We start from the raw sequence: 14,516 nt of genomic DNA on the forward strand, positions 1-14,516 counted from the left end.
ATTAAGAAGAAATAACATATTAAAACCGCATCGTGTTTGTTTTCTTTTATTGGCCACCTTAACCTGAAACTAAAATATCTTGCAGATGTCTAATGCTTTGAGATATTACACATGAATAGTAATCAGGAACATTTAAAAAGATTTGAATCTATTTGTTTAAAATTGTCACAATAAGTAATTAGTGTGTTTGAGATCATTAACAATCAACAGCAATCGGCTAGCGGATACGTATGTTAGCTTGCAACAATCACATTGCGAGTAAACTCACTACCTGTATGGTACCAGATCCAAGCTGATGGCTAATAATATTTATAAATACGGTTGAATATGTCACTAACCTTGTAGCTTGTTAATTCAGCAGTAATAAAATTGCAAACCACTTTTTAAAAGTCCTAATTATAGGTCAGTTTAGGCATCTTATAAATCCCACGTGTGTTTTGACTTTTTGCACACGGCCTTCAGCTGGCCCTACGTAAGGTTTCATGTGCAAAGCTGATGGCTAATTATATTTATCAATACGGTTGAATCGGTTGAATATGTCACTAACCTTGTAGCTTGTTAATTCTGCAGTAATAAGATTGCAAACCACTTATTAAAAGTCCTAAATATCCCACGTGTGTTTTGACTTTTTGCACACGGCCTGCAGCTGGGGTATACATATGTTTGTGTATACACACACTCTCTACAGACTTTCTCTACAGCCTCTCTCCCCTAAAAAAATACAGGTAAACTAGATTGACCCGGCCAAAGTCACTGATTGTGGCTGTCCCATTATACTGCGAGGTGCACAGGGTATACATCTCTTGCTGTCAGTAGAAGCCATGCTCTCAGTCAGTCGCCATTGAATTCTCAGGGCAAATGGAAACAAGACAATGTGATCATAACTTAACACTTTAATTAGCCTTAGATAATCCACTTTGATAGGTGAGGCATTGTTTTTACAATCTTTAATACCTTGTATCATATAAAATGGCTACCATATACACAGAGCGGTACCTCAACATTCATAGATCGTCAGCCCCTCAGAATGGACAGATTTTTTCCCCGTAAAATTTTTAAATCTCCTCTATCAATATAATTTGCGCACCCCCAACTTCAAATTTTATTTTTGCACAGAAAAAGTGCGCAAATTTCACAAGTTTTTACGGTAGAAGCTGAAACTTTTCAATGGTGGTAAGGGTGTAAAGTAAGTAACTTTTGTAAGTGAAGGAAAATACTAAATCGTCTGATCCTGTTTTTGATAGTGAAAAAATACCATTTGTCAGCGGTGGAGCATCTTTAAATGTTAGGCATAGAGCAATTTTGATAATTTTGTAAGAAAACAGTTTTAATAGGCAGTCAATTTCTTTATGCATGTAGGTCCTGATACTCTCATTGGATCATTTCTACACATGAAAACGCAAAGTTAAAAGTTCAATTGAATGCATAAAGGGGACGAAATGAAAATTGAATACAAATGTACTCTTTATTTGTGCCCTTATTTTATTGTGATAGCGATGAAGACTAGTCACATATCAAATTTCATTGTAATAACATCCTCCGTTTTTTTTTGCCCATCGAATGTCAATTTAACGGTATCCACGTCTATACGTATGTCGTGGTGCACATGTTACATAGCCAGAACCCATGCTCGCAGGTTTTAGGGCCCTAAGGCGTTTCATAACACTCTAGTATGCTTTCTTTTTGCTGTTGCGTTGTTTGATCTTGTGTATATTGGGATATAACTTCTTGTTAGTGTCTTGTTCATGTCGGGTTTTCGGCTTAAAAACGTCAATTTTCTGACACGACCTCGCACCAACTTTTAGTTAGTATAATTGTAAACCCTGGAAACGAAACGGAAATACAATTTTCCGGAAAAAGTAAACCTAAAAAGTAGGCGATTCGGATAACAAATTAAAATATATAATGTAATTCTCGGTTATGTGTAGTTATGACTATGATTTTTTGTTTTGTTTTTGAAAATTGATTGATGTGCAAGCAGTTGTGTTTTTGCGTCAATGGTAGCTACGCCACTGTAAGGAGCAACAGAGGATGATCTAATTATAAATTAGAAAGCCATTGATTTACACTTCTGGACTTTGTTTTTCATGGTCTTTAGAACAAACTTATATAAAGGTGACTATAGAAGGCAACTGGCCCCTATATATATCATAATATGATGAAACAGATATCTGCTGGCCGAATTTTTTCATTTCTGTTTTGCATGAACATTAGTTCTTTGGAAACTAATAGAATACCAATTTTGTAAACTACAAAAAATGCTTGAGTTAAAGATACATCTCCCAGAATTTAGAAGCAGTTGTATTTGGACATATACGGTAAACTTGTGTTATGGTTTCTGTTAGGAAATGTTTGAAATAATTGTCATCATTACCATGGTAACAGATCATAGGATCCTTGGTGATATTTGAGGTTTTTGTCTGATGTATTAGGATCCATTGTGTTGATGTGTATATATAGCTGTATATAGCATAGATAGGGATTTTAATAGCACTATGATTGGCTTTGTTAAATGAAACCAAGGTAATTAGTTGTAGCTCGTACAGGTAGGAAGGGGAGGTAATTAGTTGTAGGATGTACAGGTAGGAAGGGGAGGTATACTACGGGAGCTTCGTAGTGTACAGAGTCTGGTGGTGTGCATAGCCTCATGGTGTACAAACCAAGGTAATTAGTTGTAGCTCGTACAGGTAGGAAGGGGTGGTATACTACGGGAGCTTCGTAGTGTACAGAGTCTGGTGGTGTACAGAGTCTGGTGGTGTACAGGGCCTTGTGGAGAACAGAGTTTGTAGTGTACAGAGCCTTGTGGTGTACAGAGTTTGTGGTGTACAGAGCTTCATGGTATAAAGAGCCTCGTGGTGTACAGAGTCTGGTGATGTAAAGAGCCTCGTGGTGTACAGAGTCTGGTGATGTACAGAGCCTTGTGGTGTACAGAGCCTGGTGGTGTACAGAGTCTGGTGGTGTACAGAGCTTCATGGTGTATAGAGCCTGGTGGTTTACAGAGTTTGTGATGTACAGAGCCTGGTGGTGTACAGAGCCTTGTGGTGTACAGAGTCTGGTGGTGTTCAGAGCCTCCTTGTGTACAGAGTCTGGTGGTGTACAGAGTCTGGTGGTGTACAGAGCCTCCTTGTGTACAGAGTCTGGTGGTGTACAGAGTCTGGTGTTGTACAGAGTCTGGTGGTGTACAGAGTCTGGTGGTGTACAGAGTATGGTGGTGTACAGAGTCTGGTGGTGTACAGAGTCTGGTGGTGTACAGAGCCTGGTGGTGTACAGAGCCTGGTGGTGTACAGAGTCTGGTGGTGTACAGAGTCTGGTGGTGTACAGAGTCTGGTGGTGTACAGAGTCTGGTGGTGTACAGAGTCTGGTGGTGTACAGAGTCTGGTGGTGTACAGAGTCTGGTGTTGTACAGAGTCTGGTGGTGTACAGAGTCTGGTGGTGTACAGAGTCTGGTGGTGTACAGAGTCTGGTGGTGTACAGAGTCTGGTGGTGTACAGAGTCTGGTGGTGTACAGAGCCTGGTGGTGTACAGAGTCTGGTGGTGTACAGAGTCTGGTGGTGTACAGAGTCTGGTGGTGTACAGAGCCTGGTGGTGTACAGAGTCTGGTGGTGTACAGAGTCTGGTGGTGTACAGAGTCTGGTGGTGTACAGAGTCTGGTGGTGTACAGAGTCTGGTGGTGTACAGAGCTCGGTGGTGTACAGAATTGGTGGTGTACAGAGTCTGGTGGTGTACAGAGTCTGGTGGTGTACAGAAGCAGGTCTGGTGGTGTACAGAGTCTGGTGGTGTACAGAGTCTGGTGTGTATGTACAGAGCTGGTGGTGTACAGAGTCTGGTGGTGTACAGAGTCTGGTGAGTGTACAGACCTTGTGTTGTACAGAGTCTGGTGGTGTACAGAGTCTGGTGGTGTACAGAGTCTGGTGGTGTACAGAGTCTGGTGGTGTACAGAGTCTGGTGGTGTACAGAGTCTGGTGGTGTACAGAGCCTGGTGGTGTACAGAGTCTGGTGGTGTACAGAGTCTGGTGGTGTACAGAGTCTGGTGGTGTACAGAGTCTGGTGGTGTACAGAGTCTGGTGGTGTACAGAGCTACTGGTGGTGTACAGAGTCTGGTGGTGTACAGAGTCTTGTGGTGTACAGAGTCTGGTGGTGTACAGAGTCTGGTGGTGTACAGAGTCTGGTGGTGTACAGAGCCTTGTGGTGTACAGAGTCTGGTGGTGTACAGAGCCTGGTGGTGTACAGAGTCTGGTGGTGTACAGAGCCTGGTGGTGTACAGAGTCTGGTGGTGTACAGAGTCTGGTGGTGTACAGAGCCTGGTGGTGTACAGAGTCTGGTGGTGTACAGAGTCTGGTGGTGTACAGAGTCTGGTGGTGTACAGAGTCTGGTGGTGTACAGAGTCTGGTGGTGTACAGAGTCTGGTGGTGTACAGAGTCTGGTGGTGTACAGAGTCTGGTGGTGTACAGAGTCTGGTGGTGTACAGAGTCTGTGTGGTGTACAGAGTCTGGTAGGTGTACAGAGCCTGGTGGTGTGTACAGAGTCTGGTGGTGTACAGAGTACTGGTGGTGTACAGAGTCTGGTGGTGTACAGAGCCTGGTGGTGTACAGAGCCTGGTGGTGTACAGAGTCTGGTGGTGTACAGAGTCTGGTGGTGTACAGAGTCTGGTGGTGTACAGAGTGGGCGTGGCATCTTGTGTACAGAGACCTGTGGTGGTGATACAGAGTCTGGTGGTGTACAGAGTCTGGTGGTGTACAGAGTCTGGTGGTGTACAGAGTCTGGTGGTGTACAGAGTCTGGTGGTGTACAGAGTCTGGTGGTGTACAGAGCCTGGTGGTGTACAGAGTCTGGTGGTGTACAGAGTCTGGTGGTGTACAGAGTCTGGTGGTGTACAGAGTCTGGTGGTGTACAGAGCCTGGTGCGTGTACAGAGTCTGGTGGTCGTACAGAGTCATGGTGGTGTACAGAGTTTGGTGGTGTGTACAGAGCCTTGTGGTGTACAGAGTCTGGTGGTGTACAGAGTCTGGTGGTGTACAGAGTCTGGTGGTGTACAGAGCCTGGTGGTGTACAGAGTCTGGTGGTGTACAGAGTCTGGTGGTGTACAGAGTCTGGTGGTGTACAGAGTCTGGTGGTGTGGTGGTGTACAGAGTCTGGTGGTGTACAGAGCCTGGTGGTGTACAGAGCCTGGTGGTGTACAGAGTCTGGTGGTGTACAGAGCCTGGTGGTGTACAGAGTCTGGTGGTGTACAGAGTCTGGTGGTGTACAGAGTCTGGTGGTGTACAGAGTCTGGTGGTGTACAGAGTCTGGTGGTGTACAGAGTCTGGTGGTGTACAGAGCTGGTGTGTGTTGTGTGCATAGTCTGGTGTGTACAGAGTCTGGTGGTGTACAGAGTCTGGTGGTGTACAGAGCCTGGTGGTGTACAGAATCTGGTGGTGTACAGAGCCTTGTGGTGTCAGAGGTCTGGTGGTGTACAGAGTCTGGTGGTGTACAGAGTCTGGTGGTGTACAGAGCCTCCTTGTGTACAGAGCCTGGTGGTGTACAGAGTCTGGTGGTGTACAGAGCCTGGTGGTGTACAGAGTCTGGTGTTGTACAGTGTCTGGTGGTGTACAGAGTCTGGTGGTGTACAGAGCCTGGTGGTGTACAGAGTCTGGTGGTGTACAGAGCCTCCTTGTGTACAGAGCCTGGTGGTGTACAGAGTCTGGTGGTGTACAGAGCCTCCTTGTCTGGTGTACAGAGTCCTTGTGGTGTACAGAGCCTGGTGGTGTACAGAGTCTGGTGGTGTACAGAGTCTGGTTGTGTACAGAGTCTGGTGGTGTACAGAGTACAGGTCTGGTGGTGTACAGAGTCTGGTGGTGTACAGAGTCTGGTGGTGTACAGAGTGTCTGGTGGTGTACAGAGTCTGGTGGTGTACAGAGTCTGGTGGTGTACAGAGGTGGTGGTGTACAGAGTCTGGTGGTGTACAGAGTCTGGTTGTTGTACGGAGTCTGGTGGTGTACAGAGTCTGGTGGTGTACAGAGTCTGGTGGTGTACAGAGTCTGGTGGTGTACAGAGCCTCTGGTGGTGTACAGAGAGTCTGGTGGTGTACAGAGTCTGGTGGTGTACAGAGTCTGGTGGTGTACAGAGTCTCCTTTGTGTACAGAGCCTGGTGGTGTACAGAGTTCTGGTGGTGTACAGAGTCTGGTGGTGTACAGAGTCTGGTGGTGTACAGAGCCTGGTGGTGTACAGAGTCTGGTGGTGTACAGAGTCTGGTGGTGTACAGAGCCTTGTGTGTGTACAGAGTCTGGTGGTGTACAGGAAGTCTGGTGGTGTTACAGAGTACTGTCTGGTGGTGTACAGAGCCATGGTAGGTGGTACAGAGTCTGGTGGTGTAACAGAGATTCAGTTGTGTACAGAGCCTGGTGGGCTGGGTGTACAGAGCTCTGGTGGTGTACAGAGCCCTCCTTGTGATTACAGAGCTCTGGTGGTGTCCAGAGCCCTCCTGGTGTACAGAGCCTCTTGTGTACAGAGTCTGGTGGTGGTGTACAGGAGTTGGTGGTGTACAGAGTACTGGTAGGTAGTGTACAGAGCCCTGGTGGTGTACAGAGTCTGGTGGTGTACACAGAGTTCTGGTGGTGTACAGAGTTGGTGGGGTGTGGTGTACAGAGTCTGGGTGGTTGAAACAGAGTCTGGTGGTGTACAGAATTTGGTGGTGGGACAGGAGTTCTGGGTACTGTTGGTGTACAGAAGTCTGGTGGTGTACAGAGACCTAGGTGAGAGTTAGGTCTGGTACACAGGAGTCTGTACAGAGTCATGTGGTGTACAGAGTCTGGTGGTGTACAGAGTCTGGTGGTGTACAGAGCCTTGTGGTGTACAGAGTCTGGTGGTGTACAGAGCCTGGTGGTGTACAGAGTCTGGTGGTGTACAGAGCCTGGTGGTGTACAGAGTCTGGTGGTGTACAGAGTCTGGTGGTGTACAGAGTCTGGTGGTGTACACAGAGTCTGGTGGTGTACAGAGTCTGCTTTTGTACAGGAGTGGTGGTGTACAGAGCCTGGTGGTGTAACATGGTGGTGTTGCGTCTGAGTGTCCTCCTTGTGTACTGTAGTCATGGTGTGTTACAGAGTCTGGTGGGGTGTACAGAGAGAGCCTGGTGGTGTACAGAGTCTGGTGGTGTACAGAGTTCTCATGGTGTAAGAGTCCTGGTGGTGTACAGAGTCTGGTGGGTACACGGTGGTGTACAGAGCCCTCCTTGTGTACAGAGCCTGGTGGTGTACAGAGTCTGGTGGTGTATCCAAGTCTGGGTAGTGTACAGAGTCTGGTGGTGTACAGAGTCTGGTGGTAGGTACCAGCCTGGTGGAGGTGTAACAGGAGTCTGGTGGTGTAACTGAGTCTGGTGGTGTACAGAGCTGGTGGTGTACAGGTCCTGGTGGGTGTACAGAGTCTGGTGGTGTACAGAGTCTGGTGGTGTTAGAGTCTGGTTTACTAGAGTCTGGTGGTTGTACAGAGCCTGGTGGTGTACAGAGTCTCTGGTGGTGTATACCGAAGCCTTGTGGTTGTCTAGTCCTGGTGTGTACAGAGCCTGGTGGTGTACAGAGCTCTGGTGGTCTGGTAGTGTACAGAGCCCTCCTTGGTGTACAGGCCTGGTGGTGTACAGAGCCAGGGTGGTGTACAGAGTCAGGTGGTTGTGTACAGAGTCTGGTGGGTGTACAGAGCCTCTGGTGGTGGTGTACAGAGCCTGGTGGTGTACAGAGTCTGGTGGTGTACAGAGTCTGGTGGTGTACAGAGTCTGGTGGTGTACAGAGCCTGGTGGTGTACAGAGTCTGGTGGTGTACAGAGTCTGGTGGTGTACAGAGCCTGGTGGTGTACAGAGTCTGGTGGTGTACAGAGTCTCCTGTACAGAGCCTCCTGGTGGTGTACAGAGCCTGGTGGTGTACCTGGTGGTGTACAGAGTCTGTGTGGTATGTACAGAGCCTTGTCGGTGTATACAGAGTCTGGTGGTGTACAGAGCCTTGTGGTGTGTACAGAGTCTGGTGGTGTACAGAAGTCTAGTCGGGTGTGTACAGAAGCCTTGTGGTGTGTAGAGTCTGGTGGTGTGCCCGAGTTCTGGAGGTGATACAGCGTACTGGATGGTGTACAGAGTTCTGGTGTGTGTACAGAGCCTGGTTGTTGTACAGAGTCTGGTGGTGTGTACAGCGTTCCTTGTGCGTGTACAGAGTCTGGTGGTGTGTACAGAGCCTGGTGGTGTCCCTGGTGGTGTACAGAGCCTGGGTTGTGTACATAGCCTGGTGGTGTACAGAGTCTGGTGTTTGTACAGAGCCATGGTGGTGTACAGAGCCTGGTGGTGTACAGAGTCTGGTGGTGTACAGAGCCTGGTGGTGTACAGAGTCTGGTGGTGTACAGAGTCTGGTGGTGTACAGAGCCTGGTGGTGTACAGAGTCTGGTGGTGTACAGAGTCTGGTGGTGTACAGAGTCTGGTGGTGTACAGAGTCTGGTGGTGTACAGAGTCTGGTGGTGTACAGAGTCTGGTGGTGTACAGAGCCTGGTGGTGTACAGAGTCTGGTGGTGTACAGAGCCTTGTGGTGTACAGAGTCTGGTGGTGTACAGAGTCTGGTGGTGTACAGAGTCTGGTGGTGTACAGAGCCTGGTGGTGTACAGAGTCTGGTGGTGTACAGAGCCTGGTGGTGGTGTACAGAGTCTGGTGGTGTACAGAGCCTGGTGGTGTACAGAGTCAGGTGGTGTACAGAGCTCCTGTTGTGTACAGAGCCTGGTGGTGTACAGAGTCTGGTGGTGTACAGAGTCCTGGTGAGTTACAGAGCTGAGCCTGGTGGTGTACAGAGCCTGGTGGTCTGTACAGAGTCTGGTGGTGTACAGAGTCTGGTGGTGTACAGAGCCTCGGTGGTGTATCAGAGTCCTGGGGTGGTGTACAGAGACTGGTGGTGTACAGAGTCTGGTGGTGTACAGAGTCTGGTGGTGTACAGAGTCTGGTGACGTGTACAGAGTCTGGTGGTGAATACAGAGTCTGGTGGTGTACAGAGCCTGGTTGTTGGTGGTGTGCAGAGTCTGGTGGTGTACAGAGCCATTGGTGGTGTACAGAGTCTGGTGGTGTACAGAGTCTTGTGGTGTACAGGAATCTGTGGTGGTGTACAGAGTCCTGGTGGTGTACAGAGCCTGGTGGTGTACAAGAGAGTCTGGTGGTGTACACAGAGTCTGTTGGTGTACAGCGGCCAGTGTGTGTACAGAAGTCTGGTGGTGTACAGAGCCAGAGCCTCTTGGTGTACAGAGTCTGGTGGTGTACAGAGTCTGGTGGTGTACAGAGCCTGGTGGTGTACAGAGCATTTGGTGTTAGGAGTCTGGTGTGGTGTACAGAGTCTGGTGGTGTACAGAGTCTGGTGGTTGGTACAGATCCTGGTGGTGTACTGAGGAATCTGGTGGTGTTACAGAGTCTGGTGGTGTGTGTACAGAGTCTCCTTTGTGTGTACAGAGCCTGGTGGTGTACAGACCTGGTGGTGTACAGAGTCTGGCCTGTACAGTGCGTGGTGGTGTACAGAGTCTGGTGGTGTACAGAGCCTGGTGGTGTACAGAGCCTGGTGGTGTACAGAGTCCTGGTGTATACTGTGCCGTGTACAGAGTCTGGTGGTGTACAGAAGCAGAGTCTGGTGGTGTACAGAGACCTGGTGGTGTACAGAGTCCTGGTGGTGTACAGAGTCTCCTGGTCTGGTGGTGTACAGAGTCTGGTGGTGTGTACAGAGTCTGGTGGTGTTAACAGAGTCTGGTGGTGTACAGAGTCTGGTGGTGTACTACAGAGTCTGGTGGTGTACAGAGTTTGTGGTGTACAGAGTCTGGTGGTGTAGGAGTTCTGGTGATGTGTACGCAGAGTGGTGTACAGAGTTCTGGTGGGTGAACAGAAGTTGGTGGTGTACCAGAGCCTGGTGGTGTACAGAGTGCTGGTGGTGTACAGAGCCCTGGTGGTGTACAGAGTCTTGGTTGGTAGGTGTACAGAGCCTGGTGTGTGTACAGGAGTCTGGTGGTGTACAGAGCCTGGTGTGTACAGAGACCTGGTGGTGTACAGAGCCCTGGTGGTGTACAGAGACTCCTGTGGGTACAGAGCCTGGTGTGTATTCAGAGCTCCGAGTTGTACTGTGCCTGGTGGTGTACAGAGCCTGGTGGTGTACAAGAGTCCTGGTGGATATTGTACAGAGCCTGGTGGTGTGTACAGAGTCTGGTGGTGTACAGAGTCTGGTGGTGTACAGAGTCTGGTGGTGTACAGAGTCTGGTGGTGTACAGAGTCTGGTGGTGTACAGAGTCTGGTGGTGTACAGAGTCTGGTGGTGTACAGAGTCTGGTGGTGTACAGAGTCTGGTGGTGTACAGAGTCTGGTGGTGTACAGAGTCTGGTGGTGTACAGAGTCTGGTGGTGTACAGAGCCTGGTGGTGTACAGAGTCTGGTGGTGTACAGAGTCTGGTGGTGTACAGAGCCTGGTGGTGTACAGAGTCTGGTGGTGTACAGAGTCTGGTGGTGTACAGAGCCTTGTGGTGTACAGAGTCTGGTGGTGTACACAGTCCTGGTGGTGTACAGAGTCTGGTGGTGTACAGAGCCTTGTCGGTGGTGGTGGGTACAGAGTCTGGTGGGTGTACAGAGCCTCCTTGTGTTCAGAGCCTGTGTGTGTGTGGTGGTGTACAGAGTCTGGTGGTGTACAGAGTCTGGTGGTGTACAGAATCTGGTGGTGTACAGAGTCTGGTGGGTGTACAGAGTCTGGTGGGTGTACAGAGTCTGGTGGGTGGTGTACAGAGCCTGGGTGGTGTACAGAGTCCTGGTGGAGTACAGAGCCTGGTGGTGTACAGAGTCTGGTGGTGTACAGTACAGAGTCCTCCTGGTGTACAGAGCCTCTCCTGTGTACAGAGCTGGTGGGTGTACAAGAGCCTGGTGGTGTACAGAGCCTGGTGGTGTACAGAGTCTGGTGGTGTACAGAGAGTTAGGAGTGCCCAAGAGTCTGGTGGTGTACAGAGTCTGGTGGTGTACAGAGTCTGGTGGTGTCGCAGAGTCTGGTGGTGTACAGAGTTCAGAGTGGTGGTGTACAGAGTCTGGTGGTGCTTACAGAGTCCTTGTGGTGTACAGAGTCTGTGTGATGTACAGAGTCCTGGTGGTTGTACAGAGTTCTGGGTGGTGTACAGAGTCTGGTAGGTGTACAGAGTCTGGTGGTGTACAGAGTCTGGTGGTGTACAGAGCCTGGTGGTTGTACAGAGCTCTGTTGGTGTACAGGAGGTGGTCTGAGCCCTGGTGGTGTACAGAGCCTGGTAGGTGTACAGTAGTCTGGTGGTGTACAGAGTCTGGTGGTGTACAGAGCCTGTTTGTGTCTAGTCTGAGGCTGTGGGTGTACAGTAGCCGGGTGGTGTACAGAGTCTGGTGGTGTACAGAGTCTGGTGGTGTACAGAGGTCTGGTAGTGTACAGTCTTGTGAGTGTACAGAGTTCTGGTGGTGTACAAGGCCTGGTGGTACAGAGCTACTGGTGTATATGGTTGTGTACAGAGCAGTACTTGTGGTTTGTACAGAGTCTGGTGGTGTGAGCTACACAGAGTCTGGTTGTGTACAGAGGTCTGGTGGTGTACAGAGTCTGGTGTGGTGATGTACAGGAGTCTGGTGGTGTACATGAGTCTTGTGGTGTGAAGTACAGAGTGTGTGTACAGATGTGGTGTACAGGAGCTTGGTTTGGTGTACAGTGTGTACTGGTTGGTGGTTACAGAGCCTGGTGGTGTACAGAGTTCTGGTAGGTGTACAGAGAGTCTGGTGGTGTACAGAGTCTGGTGGTGTACAGAGTCTGGTGGTGTTTACAGAGTACAGATTTGTACGTGTACAGAGTCTAGGTGGTGTACAGAGTCTGGTGGTTTTGTAAGGAGCCTGGTGGTGTATCTCAGTTTATACTGAGTCTGGTGTTGTCAGAGACACGTCTTGTACAGAGTCTGTGTGTACAGAGTCCTGTGGTGTACAGAGCCTGTACAGGTGTAGTGTACAGAGAGTTTCTGCTGGTGTCAAGGGATTAGTTAATGCACAGAGCATCTATGATACCTGAAATTGTACTGAAATTGATGATATTGTATGCAAAGCCTATATCTAGTTTTACTTGTTAAAAACTGGATGCCATAAATGGGAATTGAGAATTTATGCCGTCATATATGAAGGGGAACTGAGATGATTATTGGGGACATAGTGCGCTTATTGCGAGATTGACATCTCAATGGTATGGTCTCAACCTGATTACTCTTGTGCCGGTACATCAAATCCCACAAGGTGCTTGCCAAGCTCTAGCACAGTTAATCCACAGTTTTCTGAGCGGCTATAGAAAATTAGCATGGCATTACTAAACTCATAGTTTAGAATAAGGGACCAACTGTTTGTACGGTAAGTTACGATTTGAAGCATGTGATTGAATAAAACTCAGATATTAAGGGTGACATATAATTTCAACCATTAAAAAACAATTGATTCCCTTTTTGTATGGGAATGGGTATGTTAAGGACTCCACACAACACAATACTGATAACATTTCTCTCACCGAGTTTGTTAGCTACTCTCTCTTTCGTTCATGGCCTATATTACTGGGTCCCATTCCAGTGATATGTTATAAAACAGGTTGTTTTACTGATCAAAATGTATTATCAATATGCTGTTGGAAACTGATTGTTAATGTAACACTACATGATTGGACTGCAACATTCCCTTTTGAATTCATATTATATTGTGAGCAGTTGTGATGAAATGAAAGGGGTTCGTCAACAGTACCTTTACATATACTGAGTTCTATTGCCCTCTATCGGTAAGAAAATCATTTATAACAATTATTTGGACCTCCTTGTTTTTTTTTTTTGAACAAAGATAACTTCAGTACATATCCCACTTAATTGAGCTCTGTTATCCATGGATTTAATTTATCTCTAATAATTTCAAGTGAAAGAAAAATGATTACACCATGGAACATAGCAGTTAAAAGACTCAACAACTCTAAACACAGAACGTGTGATTAACAGCTCAGATATGTCTGGTAACATTATTCAATGAGTATCTATGGCACATATTGGACTCCTCTTGTCTTTCCTTGTTGGATTTGAACAGGATTATACAGGTCTATACATCTTTAATATAGGACTAGGAGACTCGAGCTGTTTGGATCAGTTGACAGGAGCGACTTACATCTGGGCATAGCAAGGGTTGCTTTTTGGACATAGGATAGACATTATTGTTATTATGAGCAGTGCGAACAGCGAAGGCTGGTATTGTTCCCCCACATGTGGACGCTGAGAGCCACACATGCAGGTATTGTGTCTTTTGTATCATGACTATACTAGATAGGGGCAATATTTGTGACTGTTAGTTTGTGGACACGCCATGGTAAATCAGTCAGCGACGTTCTTTCAGTGAGATCATTTCGGCTGATTATTGACAAAAAAGATGTCAATACCTATATGAGCTCGAGTGAGAAAATAAGTTGAAATGCCTTGCTGGTCTATTTATAACCTGGTACTGAAGGGGATTTCCCTGATATGGTAAAGCCGCGGATTAACGTGATTTAGGTAACCATGCATTGGGAATATAGCCAGTATCGTGAGAATTTAGACTAGATTATTTAGTGACTCATAGAACGACATCAGTCTAGTACGAGTATCTCTCTACACAAACTAAATGCCTGCCACGATGCTAGTTGCAACGGTGGAAGGAAGTTGACATTTATGAATGCACTGAACTTGAAGGCATTGTACATTTGTAGATGGTGTCCATAGGATTTCTGGTAATGTTGTAATTCAATAATTACGTCTGATGAAACCACTGTGGGATATCTAGTGAATAGTACAATATCGAGTATTACGATTAGTTGATCTTAGGAACTGTACAATACTTATGTAACTTTGTGTATCAAGGAGAAAGTGCTCTATATGAACTCTGGATATGTGTTAGATTTACATAAGTGTCCCACTTATGACAAGGATATTTTACTAATATTCGTTGTTAAGTACCTGTTCCTTATGTTATATTATGAACAACTACTGTTGATATGTGTAACGAACTTTCTTGAAACATGTGTAATACATTAATGTCGTAAGAACTCTGGATACCGTGTAATACATAAGTGTCTTTGGAACATTGAATATGGTGTAATACAGAAATGTCGTAGAACTCTGGATATCGTGTAATACATATGTGTCTTAGTAACTTTGGGAATATATGTAGTGACAGAAATGTCTTATGAACTACTGGGTGATATGTGTATACATATGTGTCTTTAGGAGCTCCAGATATGTGTAATACATATGTGTCTTAGAACTCTCGGATATGTGTAATATGTATGGGTCTTAGGAATTTGTATTGGATATTTGTAATACATATTCTCAAAGATCTCAGGATTTGTGTAATACATATGTTGTCTAAGGAACACTGGATATTTGTAATACATATGTGTTCTTCAGGACTCCTGGGATATGTGTAAATAACATAATGTCTTTAGGGAACTCAGGATATTTGCAAAGATGTATTTGTCTTAGGAATATCTGGATATGTGTAATATGTATGTG

At 46.9% G+C, this 14,516-nt stretch overlaps 1 protein-coding gene across 1 annotated transcript; it reads right to left on the reverse strand.

The window, feature by feature from the left end:
• Window positions 1-2,508: 2,508 nt before the first annotated feature.
• On the reverse strand, window positions 2,509-13,259 carry LOC138312546 (mucin-2-like). Its single transcript, XM_069253367.1, has 10 exons — window positions 13,141-13,259; window positions 12,212-12,286; window positions 10,721-11,265; window positions 8,698-9,586; window positions 7,823-8,342; window positions 7,076-7,596; window positions 6,412-6,742; window positions 5,892-6,191; window positions 5,245-5,752; window positions 2,509-3,137 (listed from the first exon to the last, which is right to left on the reverse strand). Exons 1-10 carry the CDS (start codon window positions 13,257-13,259, stop codon window positions 2,509-2,511), a joined length of 4,437 nt encoding a protein of 1,478 aa, XP_069109468.1.
• Between the last annotated feature and the right edge of the window lie 1,257 nt (window positions 13,260-14,516).

The sequence above is a fragment of the Argopecten irradians genome, unplaced genomic scaffold (genome assembly GCF_041381155.1).
Source record: "Argopecten irradians isolate NY unplaced genomic scaffold, Ai_NY scaffold_0366, whole genome shotgun sequence".
NCBI lineage: Eukaryota > Metazoa > Mollusca > Bivalvia > Pectinida > Pectinidae > Argopecten > Argopecten irradians.